General features: G+C 36.1%; 1 protein-coding gene across 10 annotated transcripts in view; it reads right to left on the reverse strand.

The window, feature by feature from the left end:
• The window catches only part of Asator (tau-tubulin kinase asator), a 208,343-nt gene that overhangs the window by 24,153 nt on the left and 165,969 nt on the right, over positions 1-18,221 (reverse strand). For 6 of the 10 annotated variants that reach the window (XM_069339380.1, XM_069339384.1, XM_069339383.1 and 3 more), the window contains 5 exons: positions 16,429-16,552; positions 15,781-15,950; positions 11,137-11,190; positions 6,115-6,340; positions 5,269-5,424 (listed from right to left, as the gene is read on the reverse strand). In XM_069339380.1, the coding sequence (XP_069195481.1) occupies positions 5,269-5,424; positions 6,115-6,340; positions 11,137-11,190; positions 15,781-15,950; positions 16,429-16,552 (730 nt within the window). Of the gene's footprint in view, positions 1-5,268; positions 5,425-6,114; positions 6,341-11,136; positions 11,191-15,307; positions 15,326-15,780; positions 15,951-16,428; positions 16,553-18,221 lie in introns of all 10 variants that reach the window. The other 4 variants (XM_069339387.1, XM_069339382.1, XM_069339381.1 and 1 more) reach the window with 3 other exon arrangements.

Below are 18,221 nucleotides of genomic sequence, written 5' to 3' on the forward strand. Positions count from 1 at the left end.
GTTATTAACCCTTGGAACCACCTACCCACCGAAGCCGTAACTGCCAAAACTGTGCTGAAGTTTAAAATATACCTGGAAAATATCATCAAAGCAAATGGGGGGACCTTCGACAAGGTGTCGGCTTCCTGTCCTCGTCGAGGCCACTAGAGTTAGTGGCCCTTCAGGTAAATCAGATAAAAAATAGACCATCAATGGTGGAGAAACTCTCCACTTTACTTTTTTATATCATAAGTTATTACTGTATATCATAATCATACAGTAATATGATATAACAAAGTAAAAACTGGTCAGCTAAAGGGCCCGCCTGAAACACTGAGCATGTTACTGGCTTTGCATGAATGTACCACACAATCACCAAGGTATGTACAGTACAAATAAAACAGTTAATAAGTCTCCATTTTTAAAAGAAAATACAGTATGATCATACTGTTTCATGTGTTCACAAGACAGAATATCATTATAAAAACAACGAATAGGCATAATTTTTTGTATCACACGTATAAATCAGGTAAATAATAGAAAAACGCATTTTCTTTTCATATATATACCAGAGAGAGTTATTAGAAATGTTTTTACCATACATTCATTTGAAGAATGCTCTCTTCATATTTACCATTGATAATTATAGTCGTGCTGTTCAGAGGCTCAGAACCGAGGGGTTCTGGGTGTGACTCCTGTGGTAAGGCAAGTTTTCTTTCACCTAATGCCTCTGTTTATCAAGTTGTAAATAGGTACCCAAGAGAAGAGTTTACCTGAGATCCACTAACACTAGTGGCCTTGATGAGGACTGGAAGCCGGCGGCTTGTCAAAGGTCCCTCCTTTTGCAGAGCTGGGCAACTGCTGATGTTAAATCCTTGGGAAGGTCAGCAGTTTGCCTAGGAGTACCTTCATATGCCTATGTACAGGTTTCCTGTCCGCAATATAGGGAACTATAATGGTGACAAAGTCTTGAGCAAGAACAAATTATTCTTGATGGGTTTTAATGTCCCACATCAGGTGCATTTTCTTGTTTCAATTTATGCAATTTTTTCTGAAAGTCAGACGTCTGGAAAGCCAGTTTTAGGATGTAGAAACTATTATTTTGAGCCATTTGGTAAAACTCCCTTACTGCACTGAAAAATTAATGTGAAGCAAGTGTTCGTCTTTATCACAGCCGCAGGGTCAATACAGTACTGTATGTCCATTCAACTTTTAAACAAAGATATCATCAATATTGGTATGTTTATTGTCTCTTTTAGTTGCCTTTTTCATATAGTTGTATCATTAATACTGTACAACTACACACCAGTGGGAAGAGAGGCAAAAATAAATTTTGAGAAAGGGATAGCGACCAAATGTAAAAAAGAACCAGGTCTATTTTAAAATTCATTAAAAGCAAATTGCAGGTACAGGCTGAAATTCTGAGGTTAAAAATGGGAAACAGATTCACAAAAAATGAAAAGGAAATGTGTGAAACATTAAATGACCAGTTCCAAAGTGTTTGTGCAAAATAATTTTTTAGAGAATCAGACACAATAAGACTTCCAGAGAACAACATAAAGCACAAAGAAGTATCAAAAGATGAAGTGGAAAAAAAGGTTCAAGGAGCTAAGTAGGAACAAAGCAGTTGGCCCAGTTTCGCCTTGGGTTCCGAGAGAAAGCACACACGAGTTCAGCATTCCACTTCAATTGATTTTTCAGTTATCTCTGTGTCCAGGAATCCTGGCAGATATATAGAAAAAGGCTAACATAGTTCCAATCTACAAAAGTGGCAGCAGGCCACAGTGGTACTCTGTCATTTTTAAGTGCTGCTGTGGAGACATGCTGAACTGTGGTGCTGTTAGCTCATGCTGCTAGTGCCAGCCTTGATTGCCCACTCAGTACTACTACCTTCACACCCAGGAACAGTGTCCACAATTTTTTTTCAATATGGATTCTGGTTACTTAAGGCCTAAGAAAACCGATGTGAGTCTCGTGTATCCACAGGAGTTTTAAAAGCTTATACTGAACCATAATACATCTCACGCTCTGATGCGCAGTTTGGCCATAATTAGCCAACCCACTACTTATTGGAATGTGCAGCCGAAGGATTAAGCTTATGACCAGTTTAACTTAGAAGCATCTAGCAAAGTCTAGTGTACCACTGTTTACTACCAGTAAGTCTCATGTACCATGTATATAATGTAAATATTCTTATTGTGAAGTTTACTCAGTAAACTAGTAGTCTTTTGTGATACATTTCCCTATCCTTAGACTTGTTTATTTTAGGCCAAGTGTGCCCAATATTGAGAGTGGGGAATCTAGGACTATGAGCATTGCTATGGTCATAACAGAGAAATGGGGGCCTGTCCAGGATATGTACTGATGTACTTGATACATCAAATGATCCATAATATACTTGCTTGTTCAACTTTGAAGTATACATGCCTAACTATATTAACTATATTAATCTCTACTGTCTCTGGTATTCATTCTAACTTGCCATCTTAGGTACAAGCAGCTAACATATTAGCTGGAACTATTGAGTGTTATTGCCTGAAGGAAGGAAACTAATCAGCTCTACAATACTACACACTTTAAAAGACCTTCTGCTGTTGCTGCAGTACTTAATAAATTATGAATATTCCATAGTAAACATACGAGTGGTACTCATTACAGTACCGGGTATATATGTCGTGACTGATATTGTTCTCCATTTCAGTATCACCCCTTAAGAATCCAAGACACTTTCCTAACTGCTGTTACTTAACAAGATTTAATTAAATATCACTCATAATAAAAATAATAAAGGTCGAATACAATGTTATAAAAATGAATGCTTACCTTTTAAAATCATAGAATTATACTGACTTTTGAGTACAATAATAATACAAAAATTGACATGTCAAGCAAATGTGTGTGGATCAGGTCCTATTAAAAGAAGGATTACGGAAGGTAGATTTAATTTAACAACAGACTATGAAGTAAAAGCAGGACTGGTGAACATATTTTACATGCACCTTGAAGTTTGTCCAGTTTTAAAACATGGTAGTATACATTGTTATTCAGCAATTAATAAAATGTTTTTAAACACCAGGGAATATACTAATAATAACAAAATTATATGAGACTTACACATTTGCCAATTCAATGTATTTTTTATTTTTTATTTTGTAATATGTATTTTTTAAATACATTTACAGGAACTATTCACACTGAAACAAAATTTAAATCCTTCTAATCATAATATGACAAATGTTATTTCTTCCTACTATGCAATCCTGTTTTCTGAAGAAAATGTATTGGTTAAGCCGACAATACCAGTACAAACGACAACCTTTCTGATGTAATCAAGCAATATTTCTCTTAGGATGATTATTTACCCAATTTTTTTATTTTTTATTAACAATTTATTTTTTTGGTATACACAGCAATGGGCTGCTACCCTATTCTATATGAAAGATTATGAAGTGTAGATAAAAAACTAACTGTGAGTTCATCTAATTTAATTATTTATTTATTTGTTTATTTATATATACAAGAGTTCTTACATTCCTGTATAGCCACTAGCAAGCATAGCGTTTCGGGCAGGTCCTTAATCCTATGTTCCCTGAAATACGACCCACCAAATCATTTAACACCAGGTACCCATTTTTCTGATGGGTACACAGAGGCTACAGTTAAGGATTTGCACCCAGTAAATCCTCCCTGGCAAGGATACGAACCCAGGAAAAAGTGCTCACGAAACGCCAGGTGAGCATCTTACCACTACGCCATGGAGACTGCTAATAACCCCATCTCACAGGATTTACCTATACAGCATTCAACATCAAATTTAGTACTATAATATAGTACAACAAGACTTACTGAAAGTATGAAAATTTCATCTATTGCTTAAATTTTCATACTTTTAATAATTCTTGTTGTACTATATTATAGTACTAAATTTGATGTTGAATGCTGTATAGGTAGATCCTGTGAGAAGGGATTGCCAGGGAGGATTTACTGGGCGCAAATCCTTAACTGTAGCCTCTGCCTGAAATACTATGCGTGCTAGTGGTTTTACAAGAATGTAAAACATCAATGCTATGTACTTTCATAAACCCAATGTACTTTCTTGTATATAAATAAATAAAAATTTAATGAAGTAATTATATTTTAATTTGTTATTTATTACTTTAAATCTTTATTTCCCTGTAATTTTCAACTTAATTTAATTTTGACAAAATACTCAATTTCTAGACCAGAAAATTTGGAATTTACTTATTTCATACAAATTTGAAATCTGATCATAATAATAAAGTAAAATATTACTTAAAACTGATTTTTGTGACTTATCAGTAATCACAAAGAAACTGGCACACCATGAAAAAGCTTCCCGTTTCTGTAATATAATTAAACTCTCTCTTTTTCTTTCAATGAAAACAAAATGTAGTCTCATACAATTATGATAACAATCTTTACTTCCATATCTCAACTGCACTGTACCTTATTTCTTTAACCAGTTGCTGTACATTAAAACTGAAAATACAAACTAGTTCAAAAGTGCACGTAGCATATACAAACAATGAAGCATGGTTATCAGATGAGAGGTGAGCTTGGGGCTGATGTACATAAACAATATTAGGTACACTATACCTGACGCCATGACAGGAATATATTAATGAGAGCTCAATAACTGGCATGACGTGAAAAATTACAAAATGATTGGAAGGAAATATAAAACTAAAAAAAATATTTGAATGACAGTATATACACAAAAGATCTACATGGGACTGATGAGAAACAATAGATATATGCAAATACAGTACTACATACAATATTTATAGTGGTAGATATTAAATTAGGACAATGGGGACAGATAAATTCTGATAGTATTGTAGAGAACTTTGCAATTCTCACTGGAATAAGTCCTATTTAGGAAATGGATGTTTGGAAGGCCATATACTGTACGTGATATATGACTGTAAATAAGCTACGTTTTCTATATAAGAAGCAAGCAAGGTATGGTAAAAGCAAACATTATAAAATATACAGCATTTAAGATGTATCAAAAAGGTGAAATGCTGTAATGATCATAATATAATATACACAGAGATATGTGTCAGATCTAAAGTGGACAGGAGACTAAGCATATTATCAAATTAAAACTTGACAAGAGACCAAGCACATTAAAATATAGTATAGAGCAGAAAGCAGAAAAAAGGATGATGCATGTAAGCACTGACCAGTGAACAGACAGGATAAGGTTTAAAGCATGGTAGTTGATGAGAGACAGAATGCAAGCTAGCGATTAGTAAGGGATCAGACCTGAGTGTGGGTGTGGTGGTCAGAGGAGCGATGGCGGTCATCCTCACTGATTCTGGAGAGCTCAGTAGCAGCTCGCCGAGATTTTTCAGTGGACCCCACCTCCTGCACAGGTGTCATGGTGGTGTCATCAGGCCCACGGGATGAAGGAGACACCAGCTGAGAGCCATGACAAGTGTTTCTTAGCACAGAAACTCACTGTCACACATGCATACAGAACATGGATAATGCCTGTGCTTCTATACAAGGCCTTTCAAGTAAGTACTCGGAGCATTTCTAGCTGATCCTTTATGTGCACTGTATGCCCTAATGATTATATACTATATACTGTACCATTCATCTACATTTTTAGTAATTATCATTTAATTAAATTTTTGGAGTAAGTTGGGATTTAATTATTTTTTGTGTTTATATAATGTGTATTACAAGGAGTAAAAACAGTCATTTTATTATTAATTACAAAAATGCTTTACTAGGTACTTACGATTACACACGAGGAATCGTTGTTTGAATCAAAGTTGGAGTAAATGATCAGAGTACTTACAGTTGATTATCCAGGATTCAGATACTCTATCAGCTATTCAGAACAAATGTGACAGATCGCTTATACCAAGTTACTCATGATGGAGTGTTTACTTATATAATTCTATACTGTAGTATGAAAATGTTTGTAACATATTGTACTAAAAGAAATTTTTACATGTATTACATATAAGAATACTTACACTGTGTTGTGTTCTGCTCAAGTGGTCCAGCAGGAATCTATAAATTATGTGTAAACTACTTACAGAGAGCTATTGTTTGTTCTAAAAGTGTGCAAATTACTAGGTTACTCAAGGAGTGACTTACAGTGAGACGCTGCTTGTGCTCTGGACTCTGCAGATTGTCAGCTTTAAGCTCATTGTCTGTTTCCTCAGAGTCATCAAACTGCGATTTCCATTGTGATGCAAGAGTAAGGCCACATCCACCACCCTTAGTGGCTGGCTGAGACATGTTGTCATCGTCAGCCAAAGCAAACTGCGTTATAGAGAGGTCTCTGTGACCCAGATACTTGGCTCGTTGGACAGGATGGAACCTACGAATACACAGAAAGTTATTTAAGTAATTGATCATGATCAAAATAACAATGTTAATAAGAAACACTATAATAAAATTGATCAAGTGACAGTGGCATCTTATCACTACAAATATTCTTGTTTGTAAGCGCAGTAATGTAGTACATTATGTACACAGTGTACCGAGTGTTTCAGAATACTGTACGGTACATGCTTACACTATATGACTGGAATTTAACAGGAAGATTTGGTGCTGAAATAATGACAATTGTTTCTTATATCTGTTTTTTCTGTTATATTGTAACTTTCTAAAAGGAAAAAGGAAAACTGTACTCTAAATCACTTCAATACCATTCAATTACCTAAAAGAAAAAATCACACACATTTGCATAGTCACTAGCAGATACTAAATAATTTTACTCTCTTATACAAAGGTGTAATTGTTTGTGTACAATATACAGTGCAACCTCAAAGATCTGGACAATATCATTCCATACATGTTCTGGACTTCAAAATATTTTAGGAATTTTCAAATACAGTACTTAGGAATTTTCATTATTTGTACTGCAAATGATATAACACACTTTTGCATAATTTCACACACAATAAAATTTATAAACATGGACTTTTATTATAAAAACACTTAAAATATAATAAAAATTGTTTTGAGTGTAGGCAGAAAATTGCTTTCTGAGCAAGCCACTCTGTCTCATCCTCAGGCAATGTCTCGCTTCCCAAGGAACACAGCAGACTCCAACAAGATCAGTGTGGACTCATTAGAGAAACATTCAGGAGACAGGACACCATGAGCTTAGCTTTCATTCCATAGCTAGTACACCACAGCCCACAAGAAAGTTACATTGATACTAGCAGTATTGTTTAATGTTAAGTATAGTTTAAGTGTTGTACAGTAAATAATTTATGAAAAGGATTTTTTTTTAATAACATTTAATCGTAAAGGCACAAATCTGTAGGTTGTGTTCCTGTCTATATCTGCTATGAGGATGAGAAATAGTAATGGTATGAGGCCAGTACCTTGTGGGACTGAACATCATACAATACTCAGGCTGGATTCTGTTAGATTTACCAGCACTGTTTGCAATCAATTTCTTAGCAAATTCAAAATTCACTTTCCTACTTTATCAGCTATTTCCTTAGCTTTCATTTTATCAAATGCTTTTGCAAAACCTGTGTACACTATGCCTAAATTTTGGTTTATTATTAATAACTCTTGTTGTTGGCCTGGATTAAATGATTTCATATTTTCAATAAAATTTATAAGTTGATATATCAACAATGACTCTCACAAGAAGGTACATTGGGTTTATAAGAGTACATAGCATTGATGTTTTTAGAGTCTTGCAAAGCCACTGACATGTATAGTGTTTCGGGCAGATCCTTTATGAGCACAAGCCATGTATCTATTTTGATTTGATAAGGTTCTAACAGGCACAATATATTTTATACTAGCTCAAAATGGTAGCAAACTGACAAAGGGAGTATGCTAGAGGTCAGACACAGTAACAGCAGAGGAAGTTACTGATCTGCATGTCATCAGTGTTGCAATGGAAACCCAAGCCCTTATAATGGGGGAGTTTAACTCCAAAATAAATAAATAAATAAATAAATAAATAAATAAATAAATAAATAAATAAATAAATAAATAAATAAATAAATAAATAAATAAATAAATAAATAAAATAAATAACAAGACAACAGATTGGGTGAGTCTAACATCACAAGTGGAGGAAAACAATTTCTTGACCTGATACAGGACTCCTTTTTTTTTTTTTTTTTTTTTTTCTCATACAGCATACTGTATTTACAGAAAATATCAGTGTAAATTTGGGCTGACACTTTCCATTATCTTTCTTGGGTAGTGGCTGATAATTACCAGCACAGCCATAACCAGAGAAAGTCAGCAAGAAATCTGCCCAAATCCACAATACACTAGTGTCTCAGGTAGGAAATTTGCCCTGGCTTCAATCTTCACCTGTATTAGGTGATGCACAACTATTCCTCGAGCACCACTCTGCATCATAAGTGAGCCTTCCTCTTTCTTTTTCCTTCTTTATTTGTATGTCCATTTTAGATTCTTACTTAGGGAAAAGTCAAATGGGATAGGTAAAAAAAAAGCGATACTTTGAATTGATATGAAAAGGAGCTTTCAGTACAGATCATTTGGCTACTCCAGCTCCATCCTTTGCTACTACACTTCTGTGTGCAGATAATCTGTTTTACATTAGGAACTATGTGAGGTGGAAAAATAACAGATCAGGAAACCCAAAAATGTGTTTAGTGTTTCAGGTAGACGGCCAGGCAAGGCAACTAGTAGTTAGTGGAAGCCCTCTTTGGATGAACATCTTTGAGTCTTCAGAGGAGCTGTTGAGTTTTTATGAGTGGGTAGTCATTCTGAGCTGCAGGGAAACTCTTCAAGTAATTTCTAAGCACCTAATGCGCTGATGCAGAGACAACTTGAAAAGATCCCTGATATATTGTATACGAATGATTTGCCTGATGGTGTGAAAAATTGCTTGAACATGCTCATGAACAATTCAAAAATTACTGAATAAGCAAAGTAAATACTCAGAATGACTGTATTTGTATTAAATTTCAGTCAAATTTGGACAAAGTAAATAGAGCAAGAAATGGGCAATTAAATTTAATGTTGACAAATGCCATGTAATGAAAAAACGGAAGAGTGGAAATAGGCCCATTGAGATCTACATAATGTGAAAACAGCCCATCCCTTTCCTCTGGAATAATCACTGATAAAACAACCAATCACTTATCCTACCTTCCTCTCAGCAAACATGGACATAACATCCTTGGATACCAAGAAACTTTCCTTAGACTACAGACCGAAGCAGCAATAGGTAACCTCATAAATGCACTTCATAATATAAACTGGGAATCTGAATTATATAATACACAGGATATAAATTCATTAGCCAACATCTTTTTCTACAAAACTCTAAGCCTCTACAACACGCACTGCCCTCTCCTCACGAAGCAAGTAACTGCCAAATGACTAAATAACCCCTGGCTCACAAGTGGCATACTTAAAAGCAATTATCAAGAAACATGAATATGAAAAAAACATAGGATTGGCCTAGTTACAAAAGAAGAAGTTAAGAGATACTCATCAATGCTTATCAGTATAATACGAAGAGCCAAACTTTTCTTTAGCGAGAATAAATTTAAAGAAGCAAAAGGAAATATGAAAAGCACATGGAAAGCCATCTCTAACATCCTAGGATCTAAACAACAATCACATAACAAGCAGATAAAACTCACCGAGGATAGTTACACACACCAGCAACAGGTTTAGAAATGGCAACTGAATTCAATAGCTTCTTTTCATCAATTGGTGCTAACCTTGCAAGAAAAATCCCAGAGACCCAGATACTGTACATGTTACTACATATCTCACTGTAATGACTGGTATATAAAGTTTAACTTTTGTGGTTGTTAATGTAAATGTTTCAAAGCCTAATACACGATAGCTGAGGCCTACTAGTACATATGTTGTGCTATACTAGGCCTAGGAATATTTAAGTTTTTGTTTTAGCTTCATTTATTTTAAAAGAATTCCTTACTAGTCAGTATACTGCTATCTAAAAGCTAAAAAGTACGAATTCTGACTATTGACGATCATCACAATAGGTTCTATCTAAACAGGAAGATGGGCTTGGCTATTTACATGTACAAAACCTTGTTCCTAAATGCTAATCTTGATCTGAAAGTTTTCCTTGATAGGTGTTATAGAACCCATGAGCATCACACCAAAAATATATATCTCTTTGATATCCCCAGAGTCAAACTAAATCTGTGCAAACACTCCATGCAAATAAAAGGACCCAGTCTATGGAACTCACTCTCTAATGAATTTAAAAAATTGTCCAACCTATGCCTTAATCAAAAGTAAAACCGTAAGTACCTAATTTCATCCTCATAGTTTCCTACCTTGTGCTTCAAACTCACACTCTAACATGTACTAGCCACATCCCCCATTATTAGTCATAAGACATGTATCTTCACCAGTGTAATCACTTCTGTCAATTTATATTGTAGCTATATGTTGATATAGCCACAATATTTTTTTTTTATTATTTTGGTTTACTTGAGGGTCCCGGTAGTACAGTCGGGTTCACTCTCAATGCACGATCGAGAATTCCATTGGTTCTCGATTGAGAACCAATCTCAATCTCAAATGATTGAGATTGAGACTGGATTCAATCTCATCTCAATCAAATTACATTGAGTGATTCTTTTCACTCAAAGAATCCCTATGAGACAGATTGTGGTTGACCTAAACTGAAATATGCAGCTGCTGTACGGTGTCCACATCTAAAGAAACAAATTAATAAAATGTAAAAGTCCAGAGACATGCAGCACAATAGATTCCAGAATTAAGAAGTATGATGTACAAGGAGATATTTAAGGATCTAGAGAAACGCAAATTTTAAAACAGAAAAAAGAGAGAACAGAACGTATACGATAACCACATAGAGATTTGTAAAATGGATATATAAAACAGACTGTATGGTGTTTTTGAAACCAGATATAAGCAGAACTAGAAATCATAGTTGAAATCTTCAGAAGAAAAGATGTAGAATAGATAACAGGATGTAATTTTTTAGAAGCAGTATTGTAGATGATTGGAGTAAACTCCAGGAGGAAGTTGTGTGTGCTAAAACCAATGAAAGTTTTAAGACTACTTGTGATATTCTATACAAGGAAGGTGGGACACTATGAGCACGGCTCTCTAACTGTAACTACAAATATATAATAACAAATAGGCAATAACACTCACCCCTGCCCACACTCATCCCCGCCTACTCGCACTTGTCCACCCACTGTCCACCCACTGACGGGAAAGATAAGAAGGGAGAAAAATATGAGGGACAAACTCAAGGTTATTAGAGGAATGAGCAGGGCAGGGACACTAATGACAGAAAGGGAGCGTTGCACACTCAGGACAAAGAATTCCCGACGAGGATCAACTAAATATAACTACAGTAATCAGGAAATATGGAGGAAAGAAAACAAAAGGACAAGAATTGAAAAGTCAAAGATTATCTGAAAATGAAGCTAACCAGGAGTGATGAGCAACACATTGCAGCCTAAAAAGAAGTAGAAGAAATGCAAGAAAAGAATGACAGAAATAGTATATCCATGATCTGGATCAGTTAAAGAACTGGGTGAAGAAATTTGAAGCTGGAATCCAAACATTATTCAATGCTAGGACAAGCAGTGGAAGAAGGGACAAAAAGTAAGAAAGATGGAGTAATGTCAAGTAGTGATTTGTGGCAAATCAGTCGAAATCAGGACCAATAAAACCTTTTTGCAGATGCAGCAAAATGCTCGCATGTAAAGTAGGTTATTAAATCAGAGGAGTTAGAAGCAATGAGTATATACCAGCAGGAAAGAGGAAATTGTGAAAAAGTGGAGCAATTACCAAGAATTGTACATTAGTTAGGCCATATTGATGGAATATAAGTATAAAACAGAAAAAATCCAGGAAACAATTCATAGAGAAAATGCAAGAGTAGCAGAAAATGACACAAGTAAGGTAAAAGTAGAACCATAAAAACAGGGAGTGGAGCCTCTACAACAGCAAAACAGCACACACACATGCCCTTGCCAGATGGATATCCATTTATCCACCAAATGAAATAGGTGAGAATAACACCTCATGTAGATCATCCTTCCAGAATTGGCTTAGACCAACTGTAATGTGTACCCTCTTGGCTGAAAATAAGTAGCCCAGTGGGAATTAAATTGCTCCTGTAACCCTCAAGTGAGAGGATCCTATGTGTGCCAATTGCCTGTGGGAGATTTAATGTGCCCCATAATATTCAAAAGGGTCTTAAGATTCTATGTGGATCTCATTCAACACTAGAAACCACTGGCAATCATTTGCCATGTTGAAATCCTGAAAGCCTTAGCTTCCTTTCTGGGAATTAGTAAAAAAAGTGAGCATCCATTTAATGATGCCCATGCTAGGAACCATTGATGTTATGCAAAATTTTAAGGAATTTTATAGACCCGGAAGATATTAACTCTTTTAACTCTATTAAGCAAAATAATAACCAGAATAGATAAACTGCTCACCCGGAAGATATTAACTCTTTTAACTCTATTAAGCAAAATAATAACCAGAATAGATAAACTGCTCACCCATAGGAAAAGATGGCAGAGACCTCTTTAGCACTAGATGGAGATGGTTGACCAGCTGCAGAAGGGTCAATCATAGTAGAGAATTAGAGGACATCCTGATATGACAGACCAACCCCAACCAAAGTAGAACCTAAGAAGGTACCAACTGAGACTTCAACTAGTTGACTATGAAACCGATCCCTAGCTAGCAGAGAAGTAAAATTAACAGGAACCCAAATCAGTCGGTTATTGAGGTGGGCCAAAACACAAATCCTGAGATGACGAAGTTGTAGAACTATTCAACTCAATCTAGTGTAGATTCTGAATGTCAGGTTTGGTGGAAACAGGTGTGTTCTGCTCTGAGCTGCAGCCAGTCCCTAAACCTCTAAATAGTTCAGGGAATATGCCAATATGGATTCTGCAGATTCAGGGAAGTGAACCGAAAGTTGCTCAACACCACATAGCAAACCTGAGACCCAGTGGTCTCCTGGAATGTGGAAAAAGGGTGCACGATGCCATGGATAAAGAAGAATCTCTTAATAAAACCCAAATGCAAACCTGGAAAAGAACCAAGGTACCAAGATACATACAAATCTAGGTCAAACAACACATTCATCAGCACACAACCAACTACATAAACTCACCATGAACAGGCCTTATAATGGTAGTCAAATCCCATGAACTACCAAGATGTAAGGTGGCTCAAAACGAGCCGACATGTATAGGAGTCACCAAAATTCTTTATATATCATTTTAATGGAACAAGGAAGACCCAAGATGACCACTGGAAAAAAACCTTGCCCCAAATTTGGAGCAAAATAAAAGATAGAACACACACAATATGTGTGGTATTAAATACAATCATGAATTGTAAATGGCACCAAAAATAAAGCAATACCCTGTTAACAAATAGTTCCAGGGAAATTAACATCACTTAACTGGCTAAGAAACATCAGTAGGTCCCTGCAGAAGCCTCTGAGGCATGCAATACCAGATCTATGAGTAAAGTGGAAGGCAGGCTGCAAGTCCAGAGTGAACAGGCCTACCATCTCCACTCCACTTGGAGGGCCGCTCCAAGCAACAGCCTGGTGGACCAAACTCTCACAAGTCAAGTCTGACCTCGGGCTGGGCTTGGGGAGTAGAAGAACTCCCAGAACCCCATCAACCAGGTATCTGGTGGCAGCCTGGCACATTAGAGTTAGGGATGTTCAGTTGTGACAACTATTATTGGCCTTATTTTTCTCAATACTAATTTCTTCCTGTCAAGTAGTATTTTATTTTGTTTTGTCCAAACTTTCTGGTTGTTTTCTTAGCTTTAGGCAGAACTCTGATACCCAGGCACCCCTCCCCCCACCCCTCTCACATCATAAAAAGAGCTAGATTCTGCTTCTGGCTCCTGGTAGGTTAGCACGAGTCTCAGATGTCTGACACGATCCTTAGTCTTAGTGAGACTAATGCATAAGCGTGGGGTAGTTACTACAAAAAATCTACTGGAAATTACTATACAGCTATTGCATGGTACGTGATGATTCAGATCTCAATAAAAATTTTGTTTAAATCCTGATCAAAATCCAAATTTTAGATAGACTATTCAGAAGTAAAATTTATTTGTTATTTACTTATGTTTGTTAACTCAAAGTCCTGATTTTGGAGGTTCCACTGTATAACATATTCAGAACCTCTTTGCATAAAAAAAGTAAAACTTCTATAGAAATGGGGAAGAGCTTTCTCAATTGCACATCCTTTGCATGTAAACTAAAAGTCAGCAGGTGCATTACATTAGCCCTCAAAACAAACAAATTTGGATGCAAATTATTTCCTTGATTGGTTGAATTATTTAAAATATAACTGTTTCCTAGCTCTACATATGAGCAAGCTTTTACTGAGCCAGGTAACAATAAGCTTATAACACATGTCTTACAAGACATATTATATACATTAGACATCTTTCAAACAAATATAATGATTTCTTGATATTAAACTCAAGTACAGGATAAGAATGAAGACCCAATCTTTCAAAAGCATTGTGAATAGGGAAAAATAGCAGTGCCTATATTACATGCAATGTATTTGCAAGAATTAAAAGGAAAATTGCCAAAGTTTCCCATAAAGCCCCACATATTAGCTCTAAGAATACAGAGAAAAGATGACGAAATCTCAACAGACCTGCAAAACTGAAGAACTAACCAACATAAGGAGGTGTGCAATCTGGTCATCACATTGGAAGAGGACCATTGACATTGCGTATAATATAAGGATGACATGTATACTAATTAAACAGCAAACTTTAAATAAGCAATTTTTTAAAATCACACTAAAACAACAATATCATGTGCTACAATCAATGTACCCTTCAACTGCTAGTTATTCTTCCTGTATTTTAATTTTTTTTTTACTTAGCTCAAACAAAATATTTATCTTTTTATGCCACTCTAAACATGGATGATGTTAAAAGGATACGTTTCTGAATAAATGATCAAGCGAAGATACGAATCAAAATAACAATCTAATGATTATATTTAGCCCTTCTAGTGCTAACATAAACTTGTCCTACAGGCTTTGGGGTCACATTTCACAAACACTTAACCAACAACATATATGCAAGGCTAACTAGCATATTACCAGTCTTAAAATATTCACTCAAATAAAAAGTGACACATTTTAATTTCCAGAAGTATGAAATCTCTGCTGATAGGTAAAAAGTACTGCTTCTAAAACTAACTTTTCAAAATAGTGAAAATGGCAGAATAAAGACACAAGTTATAGACCAGAGAAGATGGACTCGGCTAAATCAGCAGGGAGCAGGGGCATATTGACAATCTCACCTGCCAAATCCGAGACTCCTGGTGCCAGATAAACCAAAGACACATAATCAATATCCAGCATATATTATTTATATGAAAAATATCCCACTTTTTGTTATTGTGCAAGCAGCTGGAAACTGTTTCCCTTCATTGACAGCCCAAACTCAAGATATATTCGAGTATTTTTTTGTAAATGTTTCAAGCATTGCTTTTACGATACTAAATGATTGCACGGTTATACAGTAGTTAAAATAAGGTTTGCTGAATATTCTGTATGAATTACCCTGCTTTAAATATTACAAATGGCAAATATTATGCTGAATGAGACAAATATAGCATATCTTAGCCTTCTTGCCTTTGCCACTGTATTTAGACTATAATTATTGCAGTTACGTTTGTTTAACATATACTTTGTTATATGAATCTGTTGGGTAGAATATGTGGAATAAGTCCTGAATTATGCTTTTTGAAGGTATAGTCTGTAACAGGCTGACCTTTTATGATGAGTTCGGCGATGTGGAGTATGGTCACGTGTATGTGGGTGGAATTCGCCTTCTGTGGGAGGTGTAGAGCCTCCTGGAGATACACCCCCAGCACTCGGCTCTATCCTTGCTAACCGTCCACCATCTTGGAAGCTTACGTAGCTGGCATCCTGGACAGAATACTAAAAATAAAATGCATTAGCATCATTTACTCTGTCTACATAAAGCTTTTTTTGAACAATGACAAATATATTTACACATACATATATGATAATGCCCAAGCATCTATTTAATTCCAAGTGAATTATGAAAAAGGTACAGACAGGACTGGGCATGTTCTATTTAATTAATGAGAGGAAAAGATCAAAGCAGAAGAAAAGGTCAAAAGGTAGAGGAGGGATGTTTGAAGAAATGGAAAGCAAGGAGAGATGTTGGGGAAAGTTTGGAAGAGAGGGTAGAGAGGGAAGAAGAGGAGAGGAGAGGGGTGATAGGGAAAGAAAGATAAAAGTACAGAGATTGGGAGAGAGGGGGGGGGGAGGAATGGGAAAAAGAGAGAGACCCAGGTGCAGCTGGGTACCCCCCCTAGTAGTGAACAAGATAATAATGTCAAAATGAGAGGAAGCAGCATAAATAATGAGTAGTCTAGCAAAAATAAATTACCTGGTCTTCCCTCTTGCTAGCAGGCTCCACATTCATGTCTACATCATCTGCTGCAGTGTCCACAGAAGATAACCTTAACACTGCTAGGGGTTTCCTGTTCTTGTTGTCATCTCCACCAGCTCCCCTGTAATGCCCCAAAGTCACTTTCAATTATTTTTTTAAGAAACATGTACAACCCACATATGTAACCATAAGAATGGGAGAGGGACAGCCACTATATGATCCCAACATTCTGTTTTGCAGCACTAATTTAGATGGATGAGCTATATCCTCTCAAGTGTACAAAACCCCTACAAAACTCTTAACTGCAATGCTAATTCAGACCTCAAGCACTTTCTAAAGGGCTGCACCAGTAGTGGTGCAGTGCTGCCAAAGCTTCAACGGAGCATAAGATCATTGCATGGACTAAAAGAGAAACCTGGCACTAGAACTTTAAAAGCTCAAAAGGCAATTGAAAAGGGGGAAGTTTGGAGGAATTACCATAACAAGCAACAAGAAAATTGTCTCCATTAATTATCAAGTTTCTTACTAGTCTTGTGAACACTGACACCATCCATGAAAGGCTCTCAAATTTCTGGAGCTTAAAGTATGTATAAATTACTGCCAAGGGGTCTGTCTAATTACCCAAAGCCACTCATAGCCACCCAAAGCTTTCTGGCATTACGTTAGTAATGAATAAATATGATATATTTACTCACTATAATGTTGGTGCTGAATGTAGAATATGGAAAAACATATTTTTGCTCTGAAAAAGTATCATTTCATAACAAAATTAAACGAAAATAAGCTGCTGGTGACGCCAAAGAAAGTTGACGGTCCAAGCGACAATGTTGTGGAGCGACTTATCCAAGACACTTTGTTGCCTAAAGAGTATTTGCTGGCATATCAGCCTCCTGTATCTCCTTAACCTAACCTACCTACCCAAACCTAACCAACCTACCCAAACATAACCTAACATAACCTAACCTAACAAAACATAACCTAACCTAACTAAACCTAACCTATCCAAACCTAAGTTAAAATAACCTGTACGCAACAATATATCTTGGATAAGTCGCTCCACAACATTGTCACTTGGGCCGTCGACTTGCTTTGGCGTCACCAGCAGCTTATTTTCGTCTAATTTCGTTATGAAATGATACTTTTCAGAGTAAAAATATGTTTTTCCATGTTCTACATTCAGCACCAACATTATAATGAGTAAATTTATCATATTTATTCATTACTAACGTAATGCCAGGAAGTTTTGGGTGGCTTTGAGTAGCTTTGGGTAGCTTCTGGTAATTAGACAGACGCTGCTAAGCTAAATGTGTGTCCTTGGAAAAAGACTACTAGCCTGATTATATACCACCTAATTATGGAGAAACTAAAGTATTATCTCTCTATTAAAGGTTTAAGCTTTCTTCTTACTCTGCACTAAATTAGAGAGGTGGTTGAGACCTGAGAAGATTGGGATGGGATTACAGAGGGTTGGAGTGGGAGGAGGAGGGATTAAATAAAATTAGGGTGGGATTAGAGAGGCTTGGGGAGGGATTAGAGATGGTTAGGGGTGGGATTAGAGAGGGTTGGGGTATGTGGGATCAGAGAATTGAGGTGGGTAGGATGGGATTAGAAAGGTGGGATTACAGTACTGTACTGTATAGTACAACAAAACATTCCAAAGGCCAGTCTAGGAGTTGATGTTTGACACTGTATGCACATCTAGGTTGGGTACAGAATGCTACAGCTCACTGTAAACAATTTTAGTGGATCAAAATTTATTTTTTAATTATATGCATTTTAAGAAGCAGAAC

This window comes from Procambarus clarkii, chromosome 41, assembly GCF_040958095.1.
Source record: "Procambarus clarkii isolate CNS0578487 chromosome 41, FALCON_Pclarkii_2.0, whole genome shotgun sequence".
Taxonomy (NCBI): domain Eukaryota; kingdom Metazoa; phylum Arthropoda; class Malacostraca; order Decapoda; family Cambaridae; genus Procambarus; species Procambarus clarkii.